This window comes from Scomber scombrus, chromosome 5, assembly GCF_963691925.1.
Source record: "Scomber scombrus chromosome 5, fScoSco1.1, whole genome shotgun sequence".
Classification (NCBI taxonomy): Eukaryota; Metazoa; Chordata; class Actinopteri; order Scombriformes; family Scombridae; genus Scomber; species Scomber scombrus.
In genome coordinates, this window is record NC_084974.1 from 17,473,595 (window position 1) to 17,493,934 (window position 20,340).

A 20,340-nucleotide genomic window follows, 5' to 3' on the forward strand; every position below is an offset into this window, starting at 1 on the left:
AATAACAAAATGTCAAGACAGCTGTTCCTTTGTTCTTGTAATGACTATTAGTCAAGATAACAGCATTTAATATATGTTTGAAATTGCTTTTGTATGCTGAATATTGTAAAATATTCATTATACTGGATACTTCTGTGTTTAGGTGTTGCTTAATCCATGTGATCATCGTTCATAGGGTGGAATAAAAAGATGAGAGTGCATGCACAGCTGCAAGCTTCAGAAGTAGCTCTTTAATTTCCTTAGCTCTGCTCATGTCACACTTGTGGCACCCTGCTGTGTTTTCAGGGTAGCTCAGGTGTATTGTAAAGTGACAGGTCGTTTCAATGTAAACAAAAATAAAGGCCGGATCCTTTGAGATAGGCTAAATAAATTATAACATGAATTAAGTTGGGATTCACACAAGTTTGCAGCTGCTGGGAATGGGAAAGCTTAAATACAGTTTTGCTGCTATAAAAATCCCCCTCACCTGTCAAGTTGTGCATCTTCATCCTTCCTTTGAACTCATCCCAAATCCTTTGCTGTTTTACTCATTGTACTTGTTCTCCCAAACCAACTGGCTGTCTTGTTATGCCAGTGCTGTTGTGATGACTTTGTGTTTGTGTTTTACAGTCAAGCCTAAGATCACATACATTGTAAACCAAAGCACTTCAGAGATGGAGGAGCAGGTAACTCTGACTTGCGAGGCTTCAGGAGATCCGACTCCCACCATCAGCTGGAGCTACGGTGGGGATGTCTTCACTGAAGGAGAGCAGGTAAAACATGTACAGATGTGTGGATTGCTGTGGTAGATACATATTTAACTGGGTACTCAGTTTTGGTCCTTGAGTTCCGGTGTCCTGCAACATTTTTCCTCACCTGGCACCTATTAATTGCACCACTGTTGCCCTACACTACACACTGATTCTTACCACTAATTTTAAGTCTGTTTAAGAAGGTAGCAGACACTGGAGAAATGTGCAAATTGGTCATTGCTCCCTAAGTTGTGGTTTGACATCAGTGCAGAAGTTATACAAAACGAGCAAAATAAAAAAGTGAATTTCTTTCTCATTTTTTACAATAGTATACTCAATAAAACATTAATACCTGATGACAAATCAGGACACAGTACCTATTAACCACCTGGGAGGAACAAAAGCCTGCAGGACACCAAGGTCTTAAGGAAAGGAATTGAATACCTTTAACTTAAATTCAAGAGGTATATTGATCACATGCAGGTGGGAGACTTTTGCAGTTTAATTGTGAAACACTCTAAGCAAGGCTTCTGTTATGCTGATAATTCTTCCTAAATTAGCAGCTCCTTCGAGATGGCCCAGTGGATCTCATGTAATTAGCTCAGTACTCAACCAGTAATGTGGAGTACACTCAAATTTGACTGGAGTTTTCCCAAATGTCAAAAAAATCAACATTAGAAACCCAATTATAACATTCCCAAAATAAGCATGCAATTTTAGGCAATAATTAAACTCTTTTTGCTTCTTGTGTTTGCTAGAATGAGCACTTGAATGATCAAGTGTTGATTTGGCATTTTCAATCACCGTTACCATTTCTCTGCTCATGCTAGTGATTGAAAATATTCAAAATTATACAGTAATGTCATAATCTATTTTTTTTTTTATCGTGGATTAATTGCTATCATCTTTTAAATTTGTTTTGGCACTGCAATGGTTAACTACCATTACATCCTTGATACTACTGTATGTTTCCTTGGTAATGTCTTCTGCAATAATCCATGCACCATCAGAAACCATCAAAAACAATGAATACCTGATTGGTATTCTCGTACATCTATTGCCCACGTGACCTGGTTGTTCAAGGTCTTAGTGTCTTGCTACAGTTGAGAGGTAATGAGTGGGGAAACACTTCAGAGATATACTGTAGGTTATGGAGTAATTTTGGAGCCAGTCCATTACATGCACTACATTTTCTTCCTACAGGCACATCTAAACAGGATCTATCAGGTATGAAATCCGTGTGGCACAGAAATGTGCTGGAATAGTGTTGCAAAGTATGCCTCCAGATTTGACAAAACCCCCTGCTAAAATCAAATAATCCCCTTTCATTGAAGATTTCCCAGCTGTTTCCTGAAAACCCCAAGGAATGATCTCATTAGAGTTCATGAAATTGATTTGACTGTTGCATGCTTTCCCAGTATAACCTGGAAACTTCACTGATCTTGTGATAGAAAGTGTGTGGAGCTTATCTCATGAGATCAGATGAAAATAAGGTGAATGACATAATAAATGGGAAGATGCCATTTCTGTGTCGCTGTTACCTGAACATTTCAAACTTTCCATCACAGCATGAGGTTGCCTGGATTCAAACCCAGCTCAGTCTGTCATCACCATAATAATGTAGATTGAAAACATTTTTTTTCATTATCACAAATTGAGTGTAAAAGCAAGATCTCTTAAAGTGATGCTCCTCTTAAAATCACTCAACCCTGCACACTTTACTCAGCTGTATTTTGGTAAATTTGTGAATTTGGTGAAGATTATACTATAAGAAGAGCTTTTAGTTTTTATGGACAATGTGAAAACGGGTCCCTTTTGGTCTCAATTGTAACCAATACAAATTCAAGCAGAATAAAGCCACTGTGCTGTGTGGAGAACAAAGTATTGGCTTTTTTTTTGTAGCTACCTGTGAAGCCTGTCGGGTTGAGTGTATGATTATCTCAAATAGATTTTGAGTGGAGCATTACGTCGAGTGCAAAACACGCTACCACCATATGGAATGACGCACGTCACAAGATGCCTATTTTTTTCTTTGTAAGCCCACACACCCATCATGGTGAGGTGCTCTGACACGCATGGGCGCACCACCCAGTAACAGTTTACACCTCCTGTTATACAGTGAGGATGCCCTGAGAGAGACAGCTTTTTTTATTTTAATTTTAATTTTTTTTACAGAATATACCTCCCAGCTGCTGTAGCTCTCCTTCTTCTTTTGTCAGTGACAGGTTGTCTTCTTCTGAGGTCTGGGAACTGTCATAACGGATGTGGAGGGACTCATTAGAGGTGTAGAGGAATACTCTATACCTCTTCATCCTCCAGTCTCCCCGTTATAACTCATAAAAACATTCCCTGGTTATTTTTATTATAGGTGTGAAGATTGGCTCTGAGGACATGAATAACACACAAAGGCTTTATGTTATTACAAAAGAACATTAGCCACACATTCTCTGCACTGTTGTCCTGTTGACATGCAGCATTATGGCATGTCACATGGTACGCATCACGTGATGCACAGCTGTGCCGTGGTGGAGTATTTTGCACTCTAGTCTGCAGTACGCTCAGTGATCTGTAGCCATCTCTTCACAGCTGTCTTCAAAGAAATGATTAGCAGCCTTACCGAATCACTATAGTGTTTAGTAAGAGAGGATGCAGAAAAGACTGCATCGCTCATATTCTCCTTTATAGTTCTGATTTTCAACAAGGGAACTGATTGTCATGGTGGGGCTATAATGCATGCATGAGGAAATGGCTGCTAATTGTTTAATTGTCTTGTTCTGTTTGTTCATCTGATGTCCGTCTGTCATGCTATCCGTAATCATCATAACAGCTGTATTTCATCTAGGATGGGTGTAAAAAACGAAACAACATTCATTTGGGGTTGACACGGTACATTTAAATAAATGCAGCTGTAGCTCCATTGCAGCATGTTTGCACAAAGGGACGGATTCACAAATTTTTATTACAATAGTTTGTTTCCAAGTGAACATTTAAATATTTTTTTTTAGCTGTAATCATTCCCTCCGTTCATATTGTCCATTAGAAGATCCCTTCATAATGCATTTACAATGTAAGTGATGGGGTGCCACATTCTACAAGCCTCTTTCTGTGCAACAGTGTTCCTTAAAATGTTTATCTGAAGCCAATAAATGAGTCAAATCAAGTAGATATTTTTCAGTGTAACAGTCTTCTTAGTGTCAAAGTTCCTCTTTTTGTTACTATATTTCCACCGCAGCTCAACGGGGAAACAAAAAGAGGGAATTTGATGCTATAAAGGCTGTATATGTAGCAGATATCCACTTCATGTGACTAACTCAGACTGCTGAAGCCTCATAAAAGCTTCAGATAAACTTTTGAATACATTTTTGCACAAAATGTGTGGACACACTGTGGATTTTGGCCCCCATCACTTCCATTGAAAGCACATTTGAAGAGGATCTTTAAATAGCTAGTATGAACAGGAGGAATGATTACAGCAAGGAAACTTTCACTGTTCATATGGACACCTGACTGTTAAATGACTAAATTTTCTTTATTATATTAGTGTGTGATTTTTAAATTGGTCAGAAAACAGAGTAGAGATCTATGCTGTGCCATTTTAGATGCGTGGGTGGTGATGAGTAGACTGAATTAATTAGCTGTTTACGTGAATGTGTTTTCAGTTCTTTGGCTCCCTAGTTGATCAGTTCTTTCATTTTTTCTCTAAAGATTGTTTATAGCATCATGCGTACTGTTCAAAACAGAATAACCCTTTTTTTTTTCTCTCACACAGTAAACCTGCTGTTTGTTTTCAGATTTGAAATTCAGTTGCACACAAGAGGAGGATTATGAGAGTAATGTGAAAAATCCCAGCAGGGTTTAATAGTTTGCTAGTCATTAGTTTTAATTTCACAAAATTCAATTTCTCTTGTAAGTTATGGGCTACTGCTCCAGAAATAATAATGTCCTCTTCAATGTTATAAACTTTAGTGACACTAAGTTTATCTGCCCTGACTACACAAGAGACTGTTAAAGGACTACATTTACATTTTGGTAAATAAGTCATTTGATCACCTTTAATCTATAATAACACATCAAGTAGCCGTTACACCACTGCAGCAGTGTATCAGTCAACATGTTGCAGTTGAGAAAGACTATAGTGTCTCTTTCTGGTTCAATAGTCAAAATATAATTAGAAAGATACAAACTTTGAAAAATCCTCAGTATTTATTTATTTGTTTGTTGTTGTGGCTTACTGCTATTAAATCATCCAAGGAATCAATCCTGTTAGGATTAAAAATAAGATATACATTATCATTTCATTTTCAGTTTCTCGATTACAGTAGAGATACTATTAGACATGTCAAAATAAGAGGGAAAAGAATGCCAAAGGTCAAGGTTTTAATTAGGTTATCTTCCGTTTTCTATGATATTTATGAAGCAGCAGATTGAAGAGACCATCTCTTTAGCTCCAAATATTGAGATGTGATATTTGAGCAAAAATATCAAGATTTAAAAAAAACTTTTAGATTCAGTTTTTAAAAAAAATCATGCAAGAAACTAAAGCCACCCATGTTACATCTGATCTTCTGGGACAGATTAGCCATTCATTGTTGTATTTGATGGCTTTGTCTGGCTTCGTTTGACTTATTGTACTGTGGTTTTAAGTTTTAAAGGTTAAGACGAGGAGAAACTAATTCGTTTTGAATAGCCTCCTACACAGAATCTGCAGTCTCGGCAGAAAGAGGCATTGTCCGATAATCGTGAGTGAAAGGTGCAGTTGGAGGATTGAGGGAGATTACTGTATCCTACAATAGAGAAGCAGTGGTACAATACATAAAAAAGGCAGGATCAAAGGAATATATTGAGAAAAAGGTTGTACATGTGAGTTAGTTATGTTTCAAATTCAAATAGGCACTTATCTTGGGATAGTTTTGTTTTTGTTTATACGTCTATTAAAGTTAAGTGTTTATTTATTACTGTAACTTTCATCATATTTACGTGAGGTATTCGGTTGTTTCAGTCCTTTGAATGCATTTGCTGCAAGTCACTCTAGATAAGTGTGTCTGTTTAATAACTGAAAATGTAAATGAAGCATTTATCCATGCTTTGTACATTATCTACATAATGAATGTTTGGCTTATTTGAATACATATTAAACATTCAGCTTGATGCACAGAGTTTTCCAGCTGCAATTATCTGGATTATTGTGAGCTATATAGAGGAAAGTTGTAGCAAAATAGGACTAATTATACAATTTAAAAGCACATTAAAGATTGTAGTTGATGGGATTTTAGCACTTAATTTCTCTGTTTTGTGTTTTTTATGTAATAAATAAGTTTTAGGACACAAATTTGCTTTTTCAAATCACCACAGGGCGTGTCTACCGTACATCCAGATTACTAATTAGAAATTAAAGAGTTGAGAAAAGAAATTCATGATTATTTTATTACTAATGAGATGCTTAAAGAAAAGTTGTGTAGCAGCAGTTTAGGCAGGAATTCAGAAACAGAGGCACGCTTAAAGTGTTTCAAGCCAACACAGACAGAGCATTGTTTTCTCCAAACAGCACGCCTGCTAGTTCTGTAGTGGGGTTTCTTCACTAAAACGCCTGTCTGTGATGTACTGGCAAGAGTTCCTGGGCTCAGCGGTTAATGACACAGGACGATGACGATATGCACAATCAGCAGTTTCAGCCAGACGCTACCCAGTGAATGGAACACAGTTATGGTTCAGTACATTTATGTTAGTTTTAGTGAATTTGTGTTGGTATGTCTCCTCTCTGTATTACCCTCTTCATGCTGACTTTACTATTCATGTCAGAACAAAGAGAGAGGATAATTCTCGATGGAAGAGAATAACAATGAGCTGGAGAAATGATAAGTCCCAAGGGAACCGTCACCATATTGTTCTGCACGATTGTTCGGAGTAGTGATTGTGTTATGGTGTCTTCCGTTTTGCGCTCTCGCATTTGCTCTTGTTCATTGTCCTTTTGTCTTAAACAAACACCTGTCACAGATACGACAGTGATACTTGTCGGCTCACTTACTGCAGAGGCAGCGCTGCAGACAAGTGTGTGTAGATGAGGTTGTGATGTTCCAGACTATTAGGTTGCCTGTTTTAATTGGGCTACCGCTTTCTCCACAGCATCATGGTGTTACACAGCCAACTGCTGTTTGTACTGATGTAGAGCACACAGCGTGTTTTGCTGTGACAGTAGAGGACTTACTATGCTTTTAAGAACATTTGAAATTACACTCACGCTGTAAGCTTTGCATATGATTTGCCTAATGAGTGTTTTACCATCCTCCTGCTCATTTTTATAGTAAATGGTGAGGCAGGTTTGTCATTGATATCAGGTAGATGAATGCAAACGCACCATATGTTCTTTGTGCTATTTATAAGCTTTCTGCAGTTTTTGTGAGAGGATAATATGGGGGCGACTTTAGATGTGAATTCATTGATGGTTTGATTCAGTGTTTTGTTTGACAATTATTCCAGCAGATTGCTTTCATTTACTTGACATTTTCTTTCTGTTGCACCTGATGAAATAGCTGTTTATCATTTCGCCTGTTACGCTTCAACACTTTTTCACTATGTGGGCCATCACATCCCATTGTCATGCTTAACATTTTCTCCTAAGCATCCTGAAATCCATAGAGCATGCTTTTCAAAAAGCTTTTTGTCATGTTTAGTTGGGGCTTTGTAGTGTCATTGTCATTTAAATTGACATTGCATGTTGTCTGGTGCAGTTCAAAGGATTGTTTGTTATCCAGAGAAGTTGATTTCAAATCATGATGTTATATAATTGTGTATTCAGTGGGAAATCAAGATTGTGATAATTATGTCTTAGTTCTTATTTGTTTACCTATTACTTATTATAATAACCCATTATTTCAATTTTATTTTCCTTAATGACTTAAGATAACATGATCACATGTTAAATTTATATAAATCCAAGTAAGACATTTGGTCACAATGTATATTTCTTTTAAATTGACTACACAAGAGACTGTTAAAGGACTATGCTCCAGTGCCCTCATGAGAATTTGTCACTACATGATTGTATGGAGAGATGGTAAATTACAACATTGGATAATAACCCCCTAGTTATCAACATTCAAATAATACAGGTTTGGTGAATTGATAAATCTTTAGTGCAACCATTCACATAATACAGAAAATAAATATATTTCAAGCTACCATGCCTGCAGATTTCTAAAGATCCACTGACGATAAAACACTGCCAGCATTTTTTCTAGATGAATGAGACTCTTCAACAATTCATGAATTAATGCAAATAACATTTTTTGCTTCATTCAGCCTTGGAATACAATTAGAGCATAACAATGAATAATCTGAATTTGTAGTAGAGTTTTTTGTTAACATTCAGAGCAGCATATCTGACTTGCAAAATTAGACTTAAATCCCGCCACATGTAAGCAAAGGTTTATTCCAGGTCTCACATGGAGTGTAGAAACAAAATTAATTCTTTCAAAGCCCTCATTGCTTATTGAAAAACCGTGGAAATGTTGCTCAGATTGATTGATCAGGATACTAGCTGTTATTTCCTGATTTAGGAATGCACAAATAAACACAACGGCCCTATAGTAAATTTTGTTTATTGGGTGTTATATTCTCTTTATTGCCTGTGGCCTGACGCTCCTCAAAAATAGATTGTGAATCGATAATTGCTGTCGTACTTTCACCCAAGCGGCTGACATATCTCTGTTGTTGCAGAGTTGTGGAGTCACCTCTTCGTGACAAACCAATAATACCAATAAACCAATAAAACCAGTGATAAATAATGAACCAACAATAAATAATTCTTATCTGTAAGCATTTGTGCTACTATGATGGCAACAGACATATTTCTTTTGGGCTTATAAACAGTATTGTTACAGTGTGCGGTATAGAAAATGTCACACCAGAGAGATCCTAAAAAATATTTATCTTTTAAAATAAAACCTTTGTTGTCACTTAACAAGCTCCTCTATTTGGAGAATCCACAGCATACCCTGTATTATATCTCCAGATCTTGAGCTCAGGCACTGTAGATGTACAGAAAATAAACTGGACACTTAATAATTGCATGCAGTGTGCAGCATCCCAGCTTTGCCGGGATAAGGATTACTCTATAAGAATTGCTTTGCCTTTTGTTTGTTGTTCTGTCTCTGTTCTCTACAGGCATCATGGACTCGTCCCGAGCAGCACAAGGTATTCTAAATGCACAACTTTTTTCCTACACCCATCCATCTTTCATGTCACAGGAGTGTAATTCAATCCTGGATGGATGCAGATCCAAATTCATGAACAAATCACGGTCAGGGACAGTCTAAACACTGAGAAAATGCAGTGGTCAAACAGGCCAGCGCATTCTTTCTGTGCAAAGTGTTGTTTGCATAAACTTTACATTCTATAACTTACCTAAACTTTTTTCCCCATGCTTTTCACCTAGCCTGCTAGAACATAAATCAATCCACAGCTTGAACAAATCTGACTTTTTTTATTATCAGTTTTTGTTGATATACATTTTCACATATTTGATGCATGACTCTGTTATGTCATGCAATTTCATGAAGAGGTAAATACTCTCTTTGTCCTTCCACCCACATCTCCATATCTCACTCAGTCGTCTGCCAAATTTGGATTATAACTTTATTATTTAGTTTTGACATTAGAAAATACAGTTTTAATTCGTTGAACAAAAGACGACTGAATGTGTATGTACATGAAAATGTAAGAAGTCTTTGTGCAGCAGCCCAGAGCATCATAGCCAGGGACTATTTCTGAAAGAAAGTGAAAATTGGCCAAAGAAAAAGAGCTGCCCACATAAGCTTTTCTCCAACGTACTTCACTTTTGAATATGTGTTTTACATATGTGTGAAAATAAGTGAGAAAAAACACTTTGTAATTTCTAAAATTAGTGATGAGAGCACCATATGTCTTGAGTTCAGAGCTGATACAGATTTATCTTTAGCTTTCAGATCAACAGAATTTTTTGCTCCAGTACTCGTCAATTTTCAATCAGCTCATCAGCTGACGGATGCTTAAAGTCACTGTTTCAACTGCAAGATCAAACATTTGGGTTGCCGACATTATTTATACCTCCGTACCATTTGACAGGAAGTTGATGAGTATTTTAGACTATCAGTTCTTAAAATAGCCTTTCCATTTATTGTCCAATTGCAGGAAGCACTGCACATCAAGAAAAATGGTCTTTTCCTTTTTTACTCACCTCTGTAATCGTGTTTTGAGAATGACAGCTCACATCCATTCATTAATGACACCTGTGATTACAGAACGTTTATAATGAAAATCCTCATTACTACCCACAACTGGGGGCGAGAACTTTGCTCATCAAGCACATGCCGACAATAATTACCAAGTGTGTGTGTAAACCAATTGTGACATTTTGGGCTGATGCTGATGTTTAATCCTCATCCTACCGACATACTTAACATATTTTACATACAGGGACTACCGACTGTGGTCCCGGGGGAGCCAAAGAATAAACTACTGTAAGAAACAACTGACATAGCAAAATGTAATTCTTCTCAAAACATTTATTAGTTATGTAATTCATATCATCTGGAAAAAAACGTTATTATATTTTAGGAAAATTATTTAGTTTGCATATTGGGTAAAATGAAAATTGAGGGTCGTTGACAGAGCACATGATGTAATCTGTGTCTGCTATGTCTGTCTCCTTCAAAATGAGTGACAGAGTCCCCCTAACGTTCCCCCAACAGTGTGTAATACTTAAAATGAGGTATCATTACAAACATGAACACACTAAGTAGTTCCATCTATTAAAACTGTATAGGCCGAATTGGGTGCTTTTAAACCAGGGTCCTCCAGGATCTCAATACACTGGTATTTTTAAAAAAAAAGCACTAATTAAAACAGAAACAGAAAACAATGATTTGAAGTCTTAACGAACAAATTGATTGACATTCATTGTCATAAACAATTGGAATGATAGAATACAGCACCTGTGAGATATGACAAAAAGTATATCTCTGGGTTCTGCGGGTCCCCTGGTCCTTAAATTAACAATTTGGCTGATAGCTGATGCCCATTCTGATATGTTTTTTCCCTTTTGTGCTGGGGAAACAAAGAAATCTTCATTATAAAAAAAACGAAACAAAAAAACCTCCTGTCCTAAATTATTTCAGCCCTCCATCACACAATCTTTGAATGAGCACAAATTCAATTGAACTAGTTTATGAAAACAACCTTTAATGTAATCTTCTTTCACAAGATAAGATTCTTTTTGTCAAAAGCCTTTTTAGCCTGCGAATAACTACCTACTCTATGAGAAGAAGTTTTCACTACTTACAGAGTAAAACAAAAATTATTTTTTTGAGACACAAATTAAATGTTTCTCAAGTGCTGTGGTTACCAAGGACTGAGTTTTGCTGGTGGTGATTTGTGCTTTCTTGGTGTCTAGTTCTTCCCTCCATTTTTTTTAAAAATTGGCTTTCAGGTAAATAGTAAGATGTAACTCCGGTTCTATGAATACGTGCGTCATAAGTCTGCTTTTTAGATGGCCGATGAGATTTGATGTGTTAAAACTCTTGCTTTTAGTTGCTCCTCTTGAAATGTCACTGGAAGCGTGGAACTTTCTTACAAACTGCATATCCTTGATCTTTCTCAGAGACACTGACGTACTCCCACATGGCCAACATTTTCTTTCACTTCTGCTGCCATCGGTAATTGTTGATAGGCCCATGGCAGTCAACAAGACGAATACTGGCTCATACCGATGTTTGGCCAATAAATCAGTGCCAGTGTAAACTGTGATTTACACACGGTTGCACTATCATTTTTGTGCACCAGCAATAATAAGCTGTTGAAGTAATTTGGAATGTATCGCTTATGTTTGCTAAACATGTTTCCTGTGAATTTATGGGTAAAATATACCATTTTAACAACAAATGGATTATTATTCACTTGATCCTACTGTTTCAAAACCTAAACAGTGCATAATACATTAGTTCCCTAAGTGTCTTAGTTTTTCAATAAGAATACAGATAATCCCGTGCAGGAGATACTTTTCCCCAGAATGGGAAAACATACACAGGAAAGCATAAACATTTCATCTGAGCATTAAATTTGCAGCACATTTGTGGTTGCAGAATGTGAATGGATTGGTTTACATTAATGGAGCTGGCAATAATCATTTTCACTCTCTGACATAATTATATGGTGTGAAGGTCCACCTGCACTCTGAATTGATCAGTGTGTCTCTGCAGGATATATTATAAACTGCACAGGAGAGGAATATGAGCATGCTGAGCATGTTTGTTGTGAATGCATGGGCTGCTGAGTGTTCATTTGACAAACTGTGGAAGTTAAGGTACATTCAGGCAAAGGTACATTTGTATGCTTGGCCAGTTAAGATTTGGTGAGACATGAGTTTAACATGTCCTCAGTGTCTTCTCAGTTTTATGCTCCGATGTTCAAGCAGTGTTTCTCTCTGCTGCTAAAGAAGCTGTTTGAGAGCTCTGCTGTCAGTTTGGTTTGATTTATTAGAGGAGCTTATGAGGAACAGTCTCCTGTCTCTTAGTCTTTTATGTTTTCTCCCTGCACCTGTTTTATACCTGCTTTTCACATAGACATGTTAAGTGTTTTTGTACCACTCACACAGTATGTGTGAATAAATGTATTATGCATTATTCTGAAAATCCATCATTATGAAACATTAACGAACTGCAATATTGCATTGGATTGCGTTGAAAAAAATTTCCCCCCCTGCTAGTTAATGATAATATTCATCAGGGGCTTCATATATGGAGTTGTGTAGCTGCAGTCCAACATTGTAAATTTAAAAAGAATCAATATTAAATGTGATGGACTAATTTGGACGTCATGGCTTACAATGTGTGGCATGCTGCACAGATGCAGGAGGCAGAAGCTGTAATCCAGCGGTCGAGAGAGAATATTTTCTGCACAGGGGTCAAAATAAAAGGGTAGTGTGTTATGTAAGTGTCTCCCTGATCCTGCTACCCGTTATGCATAATGAATGCCCCAGACATGCTTTGTCTGTTGAATTTGAATACAAACTAACAAGGGTTTCTCTTACATGGCTGCCCAGACTGGGCCCTAATTCAATATGTGTAAAAGCATCCTTGCCATTGTTTTGCCTGCAGCTTGGCTCAAAGCCACGCAAGCTACCAAAAGAGCTGCTTAGATATTCAGTTCTGCAGCACCTTATAAAAGGAACAATTCGCAAAAAACACCAAAGCTTACTGTCTAAAAGACTGCTGTATAATAACACTTTCATGTCCCAAATCCATATATTAAGCTACAAAATTTAAATTATTTTGAGACTTACTGAGTTTGTGATACTGAGAGGAAATGATGAGAACTGTCTAGAATACGGGTGATATGTTCTATCATTAGCAGCCTAATGAAAGTGTTTAGGTATTCTTCACCCAAATCTTCAGTGATGGGAACTTAATAAATGTTTTCATTTGTAATATCCTGGTGGAGAAATTCTGTCTGTCTGAAATGTAACACCCCGACAGTTTAGTGTCACATGACATACCAACCACCACACAGAATTGGAGGATGTTGTAACTCTACATATCAAGTTAATGAAACCAGGTACCTCTAGAGTGGGAAGGTCATTTAAACATCTCATTAGCCAGCTGTCTGTTTTTATTTCCCTGTTTTCAAATGCTAGCTGACTTGACATGTGCTCTTCATCACTGAAACTGGGGCATGTGCTGCATGTGGGTTCATATCCATGACAAACCATTTGAAATGTAATTTTACAAAAAAATGACACTAAACTCAGAGTGCCATCAGTGTAAAAGTGCATGCGTGTCATGTCAGGTAATGCTCTGCTGTCTAGCGTCATGCATCAGCATATTTCATAAGTTGCTAAGCCCTCAGTGTGAAAAGCTCTAGATGGTTTCCAGTGCCTTCTGTCATCAATTATTGATAAGCTCCCCTGTACTGTCAAATGTGTCCTTATGTTTCCACGTCCTTACAGAGCAGTGTGTGCCTTTTTCATTAATGTTTATACTGCTCATGAAAGGCAGGCTTTCTTAAGTTTTTTTTTTCAGGTTACGCATCCCTCTGCTGTCTTGTGCTTTGTTTATGTAAATGTGCAATATGGCTACAGAAAATAGTGAATGTTATTTCCATTTTCCCCTAAACCTAGTCATTTTCTGCTCATTTAGAGTCCGGATGGAAATGTGGTGGTGAGGAGTGATGCTCGTGTGTCCTCCCTCACTCTGAAGTATGTCAAGTATACTGACGCTGGCCAGTACCTCTGCTCAGCACGTAGTGCCATTGGAGAGGATGAGCAGTCAGCATACCTGGAGGTCCGCTGTAAGTATATCTGTCCCTCTTAATATAAATATATATGCTATATTACAACAGCAATATGTCATCTACCTTATTTATTAAACTACAAAGGTGTTTCCTGCTTATGTGAAGCTTGTGTATTCATTTTTATTCAAAAGGTTGCGAGATAGTGTTACAATCACCAAATCTAAAATGTTTTGGAAAGAAGTTGCATTTTTTCCCTCTAGATCCCCCTAAGATCCACGGTGCAGTGGCAGTGTATACCTGGGAAGGAAATGCTGTCAACATGAGCTGTGAGGTCAAAGCTCATCCCAGTGAAGTGTCTATTGTGTGGCTGAGAGATGGACTGCAGCTACCCAACTCAAATACAACCAATATCAAGATCTTCAGATCTCCATTAGCCAGTTACATGCAGGTAAACACACACATACACGTCAAACCATGATTTACAGTCTATAAAATAAATGTGCACATTACAGAGTTCATTCACGTGCACACGCATACACACACACACACACACTCTGTGTCATCAAGATTTCATGATCTTAGACTTGAAGCGAAGGGGTTTCTTTCAGTACTATTGTGGAAAAAAAATCTGATTAATAATTCAGTGCCAGGAAAGCTCACGGCAACAAATAAAAATAGGCTACTCTAATGGACAAACAAAAGGGTCACTTTCAGAGTGTTTGACACACATGTTTGTTCATCTGTTTTGGAACCCTGCCCTTTTTATGTTTTCTGCTTTATTTTTTTGTCCTCCTCCCCTAGATAACCCCTGAGTCTGAAAATGATTTTGGGAGCTATAACTGCACTGCTTCAAATGAGATGGGCACAGAGTCCAAGGAGTTAATCCTCATTCAAGCCGGTCAGTAATCATGCAGTGATTCACAGTGCTGTGCTGTTCTGCATCTACAGTGTGTGTGTGTCTGATGTTGCAGCAACATCAAAATGAATCAAATGACTATTGATGTCTTTTTATAGTGCGTACATTTTCGAGTATGCCTTCAAACACAGCCCTTTAGTGATAAATGAATGATATATAGTTATGATATATTTCATTGAAGCACATAAATTCTATTTAAATTAATGAGAGAGACTTTTTTCAGTTTTTGTTTAGATGTATGTTAAATTTAGATGAAATGTCTCTTCCCTCTGGTTGTTTATACAATACAATAGCCCTAAAGATTTCTTTTGGTGCAAGTTGAAAAAACTGCAAACAATAATAATTTGTCTGTGTTTTAGGTAAAAGACTATTTAAAACAGTTACATGATTTTATTATAACATCTACTTAGCAGCAGTGGATACTAGAGACTGTATACTCACCACAACATTAGACAAATGGAACAGAGAGCAGAGAGATAATGCCACTCTTAAGCCACAATCTGAAGTAAATGAAGTGAAAACACCACATTCTTCACTCAGAGCACAACATGGGCAACCACAGTAATTACAGTATGCCTTCAATTTAAAACTGTGCTCACACCAGAGCATGTGAATTTATTAACAGCCACCAGGACTCGTGTATTGCCGAGCTCAGTAGGTTTAAATGTAATTTTCTCTAAAAGATGGGAGTGCAGTGGTATGTGAACCAAAACAAGGTTGTTTTGATTCTTAATCATTATGAGGGGAATGTAAAGGAAAACTTAATCATTAATTAATTGAGTACACTGTAGGTTCGATATTTTCTACACAAATCCAGAATTTAGAGGCGTAGTCTGCTCAGTTTTTATTTTTTCTATAACAGGTTGGCCACAATTTTAGGATATATCCATTATATTGAAACCTGAAGTTGTGCTTGGATGACTGCGAGGTGTTTGAGTCCATATAAATTTAAACGTTTATCAATATCAAAATCTCTCAAAGTTTTTGTTCTTTGAGTCCAAAGCTGTTCCCTGTTCTGTACTGGAGGAGTCAGCTGATACTTCAACCATTCAGTCATATCTGTGTTTAAATCCAACATTCATTCTTATTTTGTGAAATAATGTCAGGAGTATGCATCATTTTGAGATAGAAAAACAGCATTAGTGTCACAAAGCATAGATTCCCTCCAAAGATTTAGCTGTGTTGAAATGCATTTTCATACTATTAGGAGCTGTGAGCTCAGTCGATTATTATAATGAAACAATAGATTCTGAATGTGTCGGCATGCTGCAATTTTACAGTTTTTGTTATCACACTTCACTTCTTCCCTTTATCAGAGGTGCCATCATCTCCATCCGTCAGTGAGGTGAAACCATTCTCAACGACAGCACAGATGCAGTTTGAGGAGCCCGAATCCACCGGAGGTGTTCCTATCCTGAAATACAAAGCTGAGTGGAGGACGCATGGCCGGGGCCACTGGGCACATAAAGTTTTTGAGGTCGAAGATGGTACGACAACAAGTAAACGGAAACTGAAACTTTTGGGCAAGAAAAAAGTAGTGTTTTTTTTTTTACTTACTTAAATTCACTAAAAGTTGAAATTACAGTGATTAATACACATTTTAACACTTTTGTTATATGGACTTACACAATAGATAAGAAATAATTTGATATAGAAAATAATCCCAATCCTTAACTAATATATTCGATTACAGCCACATTCAAATTAACACTGTATGATGATGACTGGGAAACAGCTGACAACTATTGTTTCTGTGTGTCTGGTTTTAGACCTTTTAGACCATCTCTAAATAGATTAATCTGTTGTTTAAACATTGTTGAAATGAAATCAGAGCTGAGCTAATCAGTGTTTACCTGATGAGATTAATTATGCATGTATTGTTGGAACAGGAGACGTGTTTGTTTTACTGCTCATCAAAATTATGAAGGTGTTCTCAACAGGGATTGCACTGCCTCTGATATTGTAACAGGCTCCATCGGCGAGGTGACAATCAAAGGCCTGAATCCAGAGACCAGGTACGAAGTGAAGATGTCAGCCATCAACGGCAAGGGTGAAGGCGAAAGCAGCCCCGCTGAGTTCTTCAAGACCGAGCCCGTCCGTAAGTTTCCCGTGTCGCAGAGTTCACTGCTCACAGTAGAGCTTTTATCACTCTCTTTTAAGCTTGCCCAAAAACCTTTTCCTCTATCTCTTGGAGTCAGAAGTGCTTGTCCATCACTGATCCATAAAAACTAATCAGAGAGTTGTAGAGTTACTCAGTTGCAGGACAACAACACTCAAGTCAGCACGGAAGCTGTTTGGACGATGTCACAAAAGCTTCTGGCAGTCTCAGTCTGTCCTTTGTCAAGTGTTTTTGTTTGTCCGGGAGTAATACTGACAACAGGAACTGACTCACTGACCTCTTTGTTCTGTTGATTTAGTTTTTCCATGAATGGACATTTTAAATCTAAGAATTCAGAAAACATTTTTGTCATTAAGTACATTTGGTTTAACAGCATCTTGCTATTTTACATTTCAAATTACCCTCATTTCAGCACACACTGGATCCAATTGCACGACCATTTAAAATCCACCGTTTCACAGTTATTTATTAGGCTCATTATGTCATAATGTGCTTGCAAAACCATGAATTTGAATATGAAAGGGATTTCTTGCTTCTATAAAAGAGATGCTTGCAGTGAGTCTTGATTTTATTGTTTAGTTTTTAGCTCCCTCTGTTGGTTGGTGATGTCTGTTTTAGGAGGAGACCCTGCTACCCCCTGTTGGCTTCATATTAAATGTGCCTGTCGACTCAAAAATGATCCTATTTTTATTGTTTGACATGATTCAGTTTTGTCTTCATGCTAATCATCTCCGCATATTTTCATTTTATAATTTTAATCATCCATTTTTTTCCATTTGCTGAATCTGTTGTGTCCATCAGGCCACAAAAGTAAGTGCCTCATCTCTATTTGATCTGACTGTCTCGACTGTTTAGGATTCATAACATAATCACGCACATGATCAAAATCAAAGCCATGGCAAAGTCAATAAATCAGTGTCTGTTTTGAAATTAAAAATGATTTATTTATTTTTAAAAGTCTCACTGTGAAGAAATAATGTTTGATGTCTGTCTAATTAGAATAACTAGATAAAATTTTGCAGCAATGTTTCCATGAAATATCATTTTTAAATGATTTTCACTTCAGGCTGCCTTCTTGAAAGCAGTGTTTCTGTTTCACGTACACTTGGCTCTATCTCATCCTAATCATAAATGCAGCCATTATTGAGTAAAATGTTTTTCCCTCTCTTGCTTTTCTGGTGCAGTCTTGGCAGAAATGATTCTTGCTGAACTCAGTGAAATGTTATTACAGAGATCCAGGCAGTCATTTGTAAAGACAACTGATGCTGATTGCCTGATAACTTTTCTTTTGTCCCTAGACGGAATTTTTCATTTTTTCTCTGAAGACACAGGTTTGTTCTGTAGTGAGGATGACGATTAGTTTTTCCTGCTGTAGAGTTTTCTATCCCCGCAGGATAACCCCAATCACCTCTGCTAATTAGTTGCATTTGTAGTAACTTTACAGCTTAGCAAAATGTGTATATTTTTTGTCTAGAAGCTGTGACCTTGTGTGGTCTGATCATCAATGCAAACTCCTCTGTGTTTGTTACATGTAGATTTTACTTACATCTGATTTATCCAATTATGAATATTAATATCAATGTGATTTGCAGCTTGTAAACTAATTGGCTTAAATAACAGTATGATGAATCAAAGTCACATTTTCTGCATTTCAAAAGCTGCACATTCCCCCCATGGTGTAATTTTGGGAAAGTTTAGATTTGGATTACGCCCATAAGCATTGATGAATCAGTTGCCTTGTAAATTAAAAAAAAGTGTCTAAAGTGAAGAAGATGAAGCTGTGAGATGTCTGCTGCCCTTTTCAAGTAGTAATGTACACAGAAGAAATCCATCTGTGCTCAGCTCGTGTTTAATAGTATAATAAGCTTTTATGTGATGTTTTAGTTTGCCTCCATGCCATTTTTTCTCCCATACTCATATGTGTGCTCTGTTGTCTCTCATATTTTTCACATCCATCTTCCCCTTTCCTTTCAACCACTCACATGTGTGCAATTCATGTGACTGTTATTTGTCTTGCATGGTGCTGATGATCCCATCCGCTCTGCAGAAGGTAACTTGATGTTGCACATATTTGAAAGAAGAGAGAATCCCACAAATTAACACCACGTTAATTGCTTATATGCAGCCACGTAATAGACGTCTACCTCAAACCTATTAATCAGTCATGTAGACATTTGCTTCAGCAGCGTGAATGAGAGAGAGCCAGAGCTGTCCTGATGGTAATACAGAACAGTCAGTCTGTGTTTAATATCACCATCACTTGGATAGTATTGACAGCTCACTACCTGAGAGATGTCACCCCTCTTGCTTCTAGGATATGTTTCTATAAATCAAGTGTGTTATAACCTCAGTTTCCTTTAATCACAAAAGAATCATAATCAATGTCCTCCCACCTACCTGCAAAAACTGCTCCTTCCAGCAGTTTGCTCTGGTTCTCAATCAAGAGCTTTAAGTATTCATGCTGAGAGCGACAGCTAACCCTATGCATTGTATCTTCCATAATGTTCATCATGTTTAATCTTGGCAAGAGTTCCATTCATTTCAGGCGAGGACCAGTTTAATCAGGTTTATGAAGGCAAGAAATACCACAAGTCAGAATATAAACAATAACCACAAAATGCAAATCCTTGTTGTTCTTACCATCTGATTAACTTTTGTCACACATAATTTCTAGAGCAAGTCATCTAACACTGAACCTCATTGTCCACCTGTTCTTTGATGAATGTTAAGTGTGATCTTTGCAGGCAGACCTGTATTTTATACAGTTAAGTTTTGAGTCAATGAAAAATAACTGTTTGCCCAAAGTTACACAGACAATGTCGGTCAGCAGTTTTTATGCCAACTGAATTTCACTCAGTAACTCACAGACTGAATCAGATAAGCATGTAACTGTGTGACGTTTGGTAATTGGTCCGACTTGACCATCTTGAGTAAGTTTCAAACTGTGGACTTTTACTTTAATTTCTAATCAAGGTTTTTTTTTTTTCCCTTTTGTTTTACAATTCTAAAGGTGAACTCACAGAACAGCCTCTGCTTCTCCTGATAAATTAACCCGCTAGCTCTCTTGCCATCGTTTAAACGAGCCTTTAAAGAACCTCTGATTGCTCTTGTGTGCCTGCAGGAAATCCCAATCCTCCTAAGCTTGAAGGAGCACTTCAACCGAAAGGCAACTCCCTCAAAGTCAGCTGGATCAAGCAGGATGACGGCGGCTCGGCCATTTTACATTATCTTGTCCGTTATAAGCCAGTGAGTATGACGATTAGAGCTGACACGATAGAATTAGAGCCGACAGAAAACTAATTAAAAACTAT

At 37.3% G+C, this 20,340-nt stretch overlaps 1 protein-coding gene across 7 annotated transcripts in view; it reads left to right on the top strand.

Moving 5' to 3' along the window:
- The window catches only part of ncam1b (neural cell adhesion molecule 1b), an 80,136-nt gene that overhangs the window by 49,241 nt on the left and 10,555 nt on the right, over positions 1-20,340 (top strand). For 2 of the 7 annotated variants that reach the window (XM_062419714.1, XM_062419719.1), the window contains exons 8-16: positions 610-752; positions 1,935-1,958; positions 8,895-8,924; positions 13,901-14,051; positions 14,255-14,442; positions 14,796-14,892; positions 16,227-16,397; positions 16,880-17,008; positions 20,151-20,275. In XM_062419714.1, the coding sequence (XP_062275698.1) occupies positions 610-752; positions 1,935-1,958; positions 8,895-8,924; positions 13,901-14,051; positions 14,255-14,442; positions 14,796-14,892; positions 16,227-16,397; positions 16,880-17,008; positions 20,151-20,275 (1,058 nt within the window). The remainder of the gene's footprint in view (positions 1-609; positions 753-1,934; positions 1,959-8,894; positions 8,925-13,900; positions 14,052-14,254; positions 14,443-14,795; positions 14,893-16,226; positions 16,398-16,879; positions 17,009-20,150; positions 20,276-20,340) is intronic. The other 5 variants (XM_062419716.1, XM_062419720.1, XM_062419718.1 and 2 more) reach the window with 3 other exon arrangements.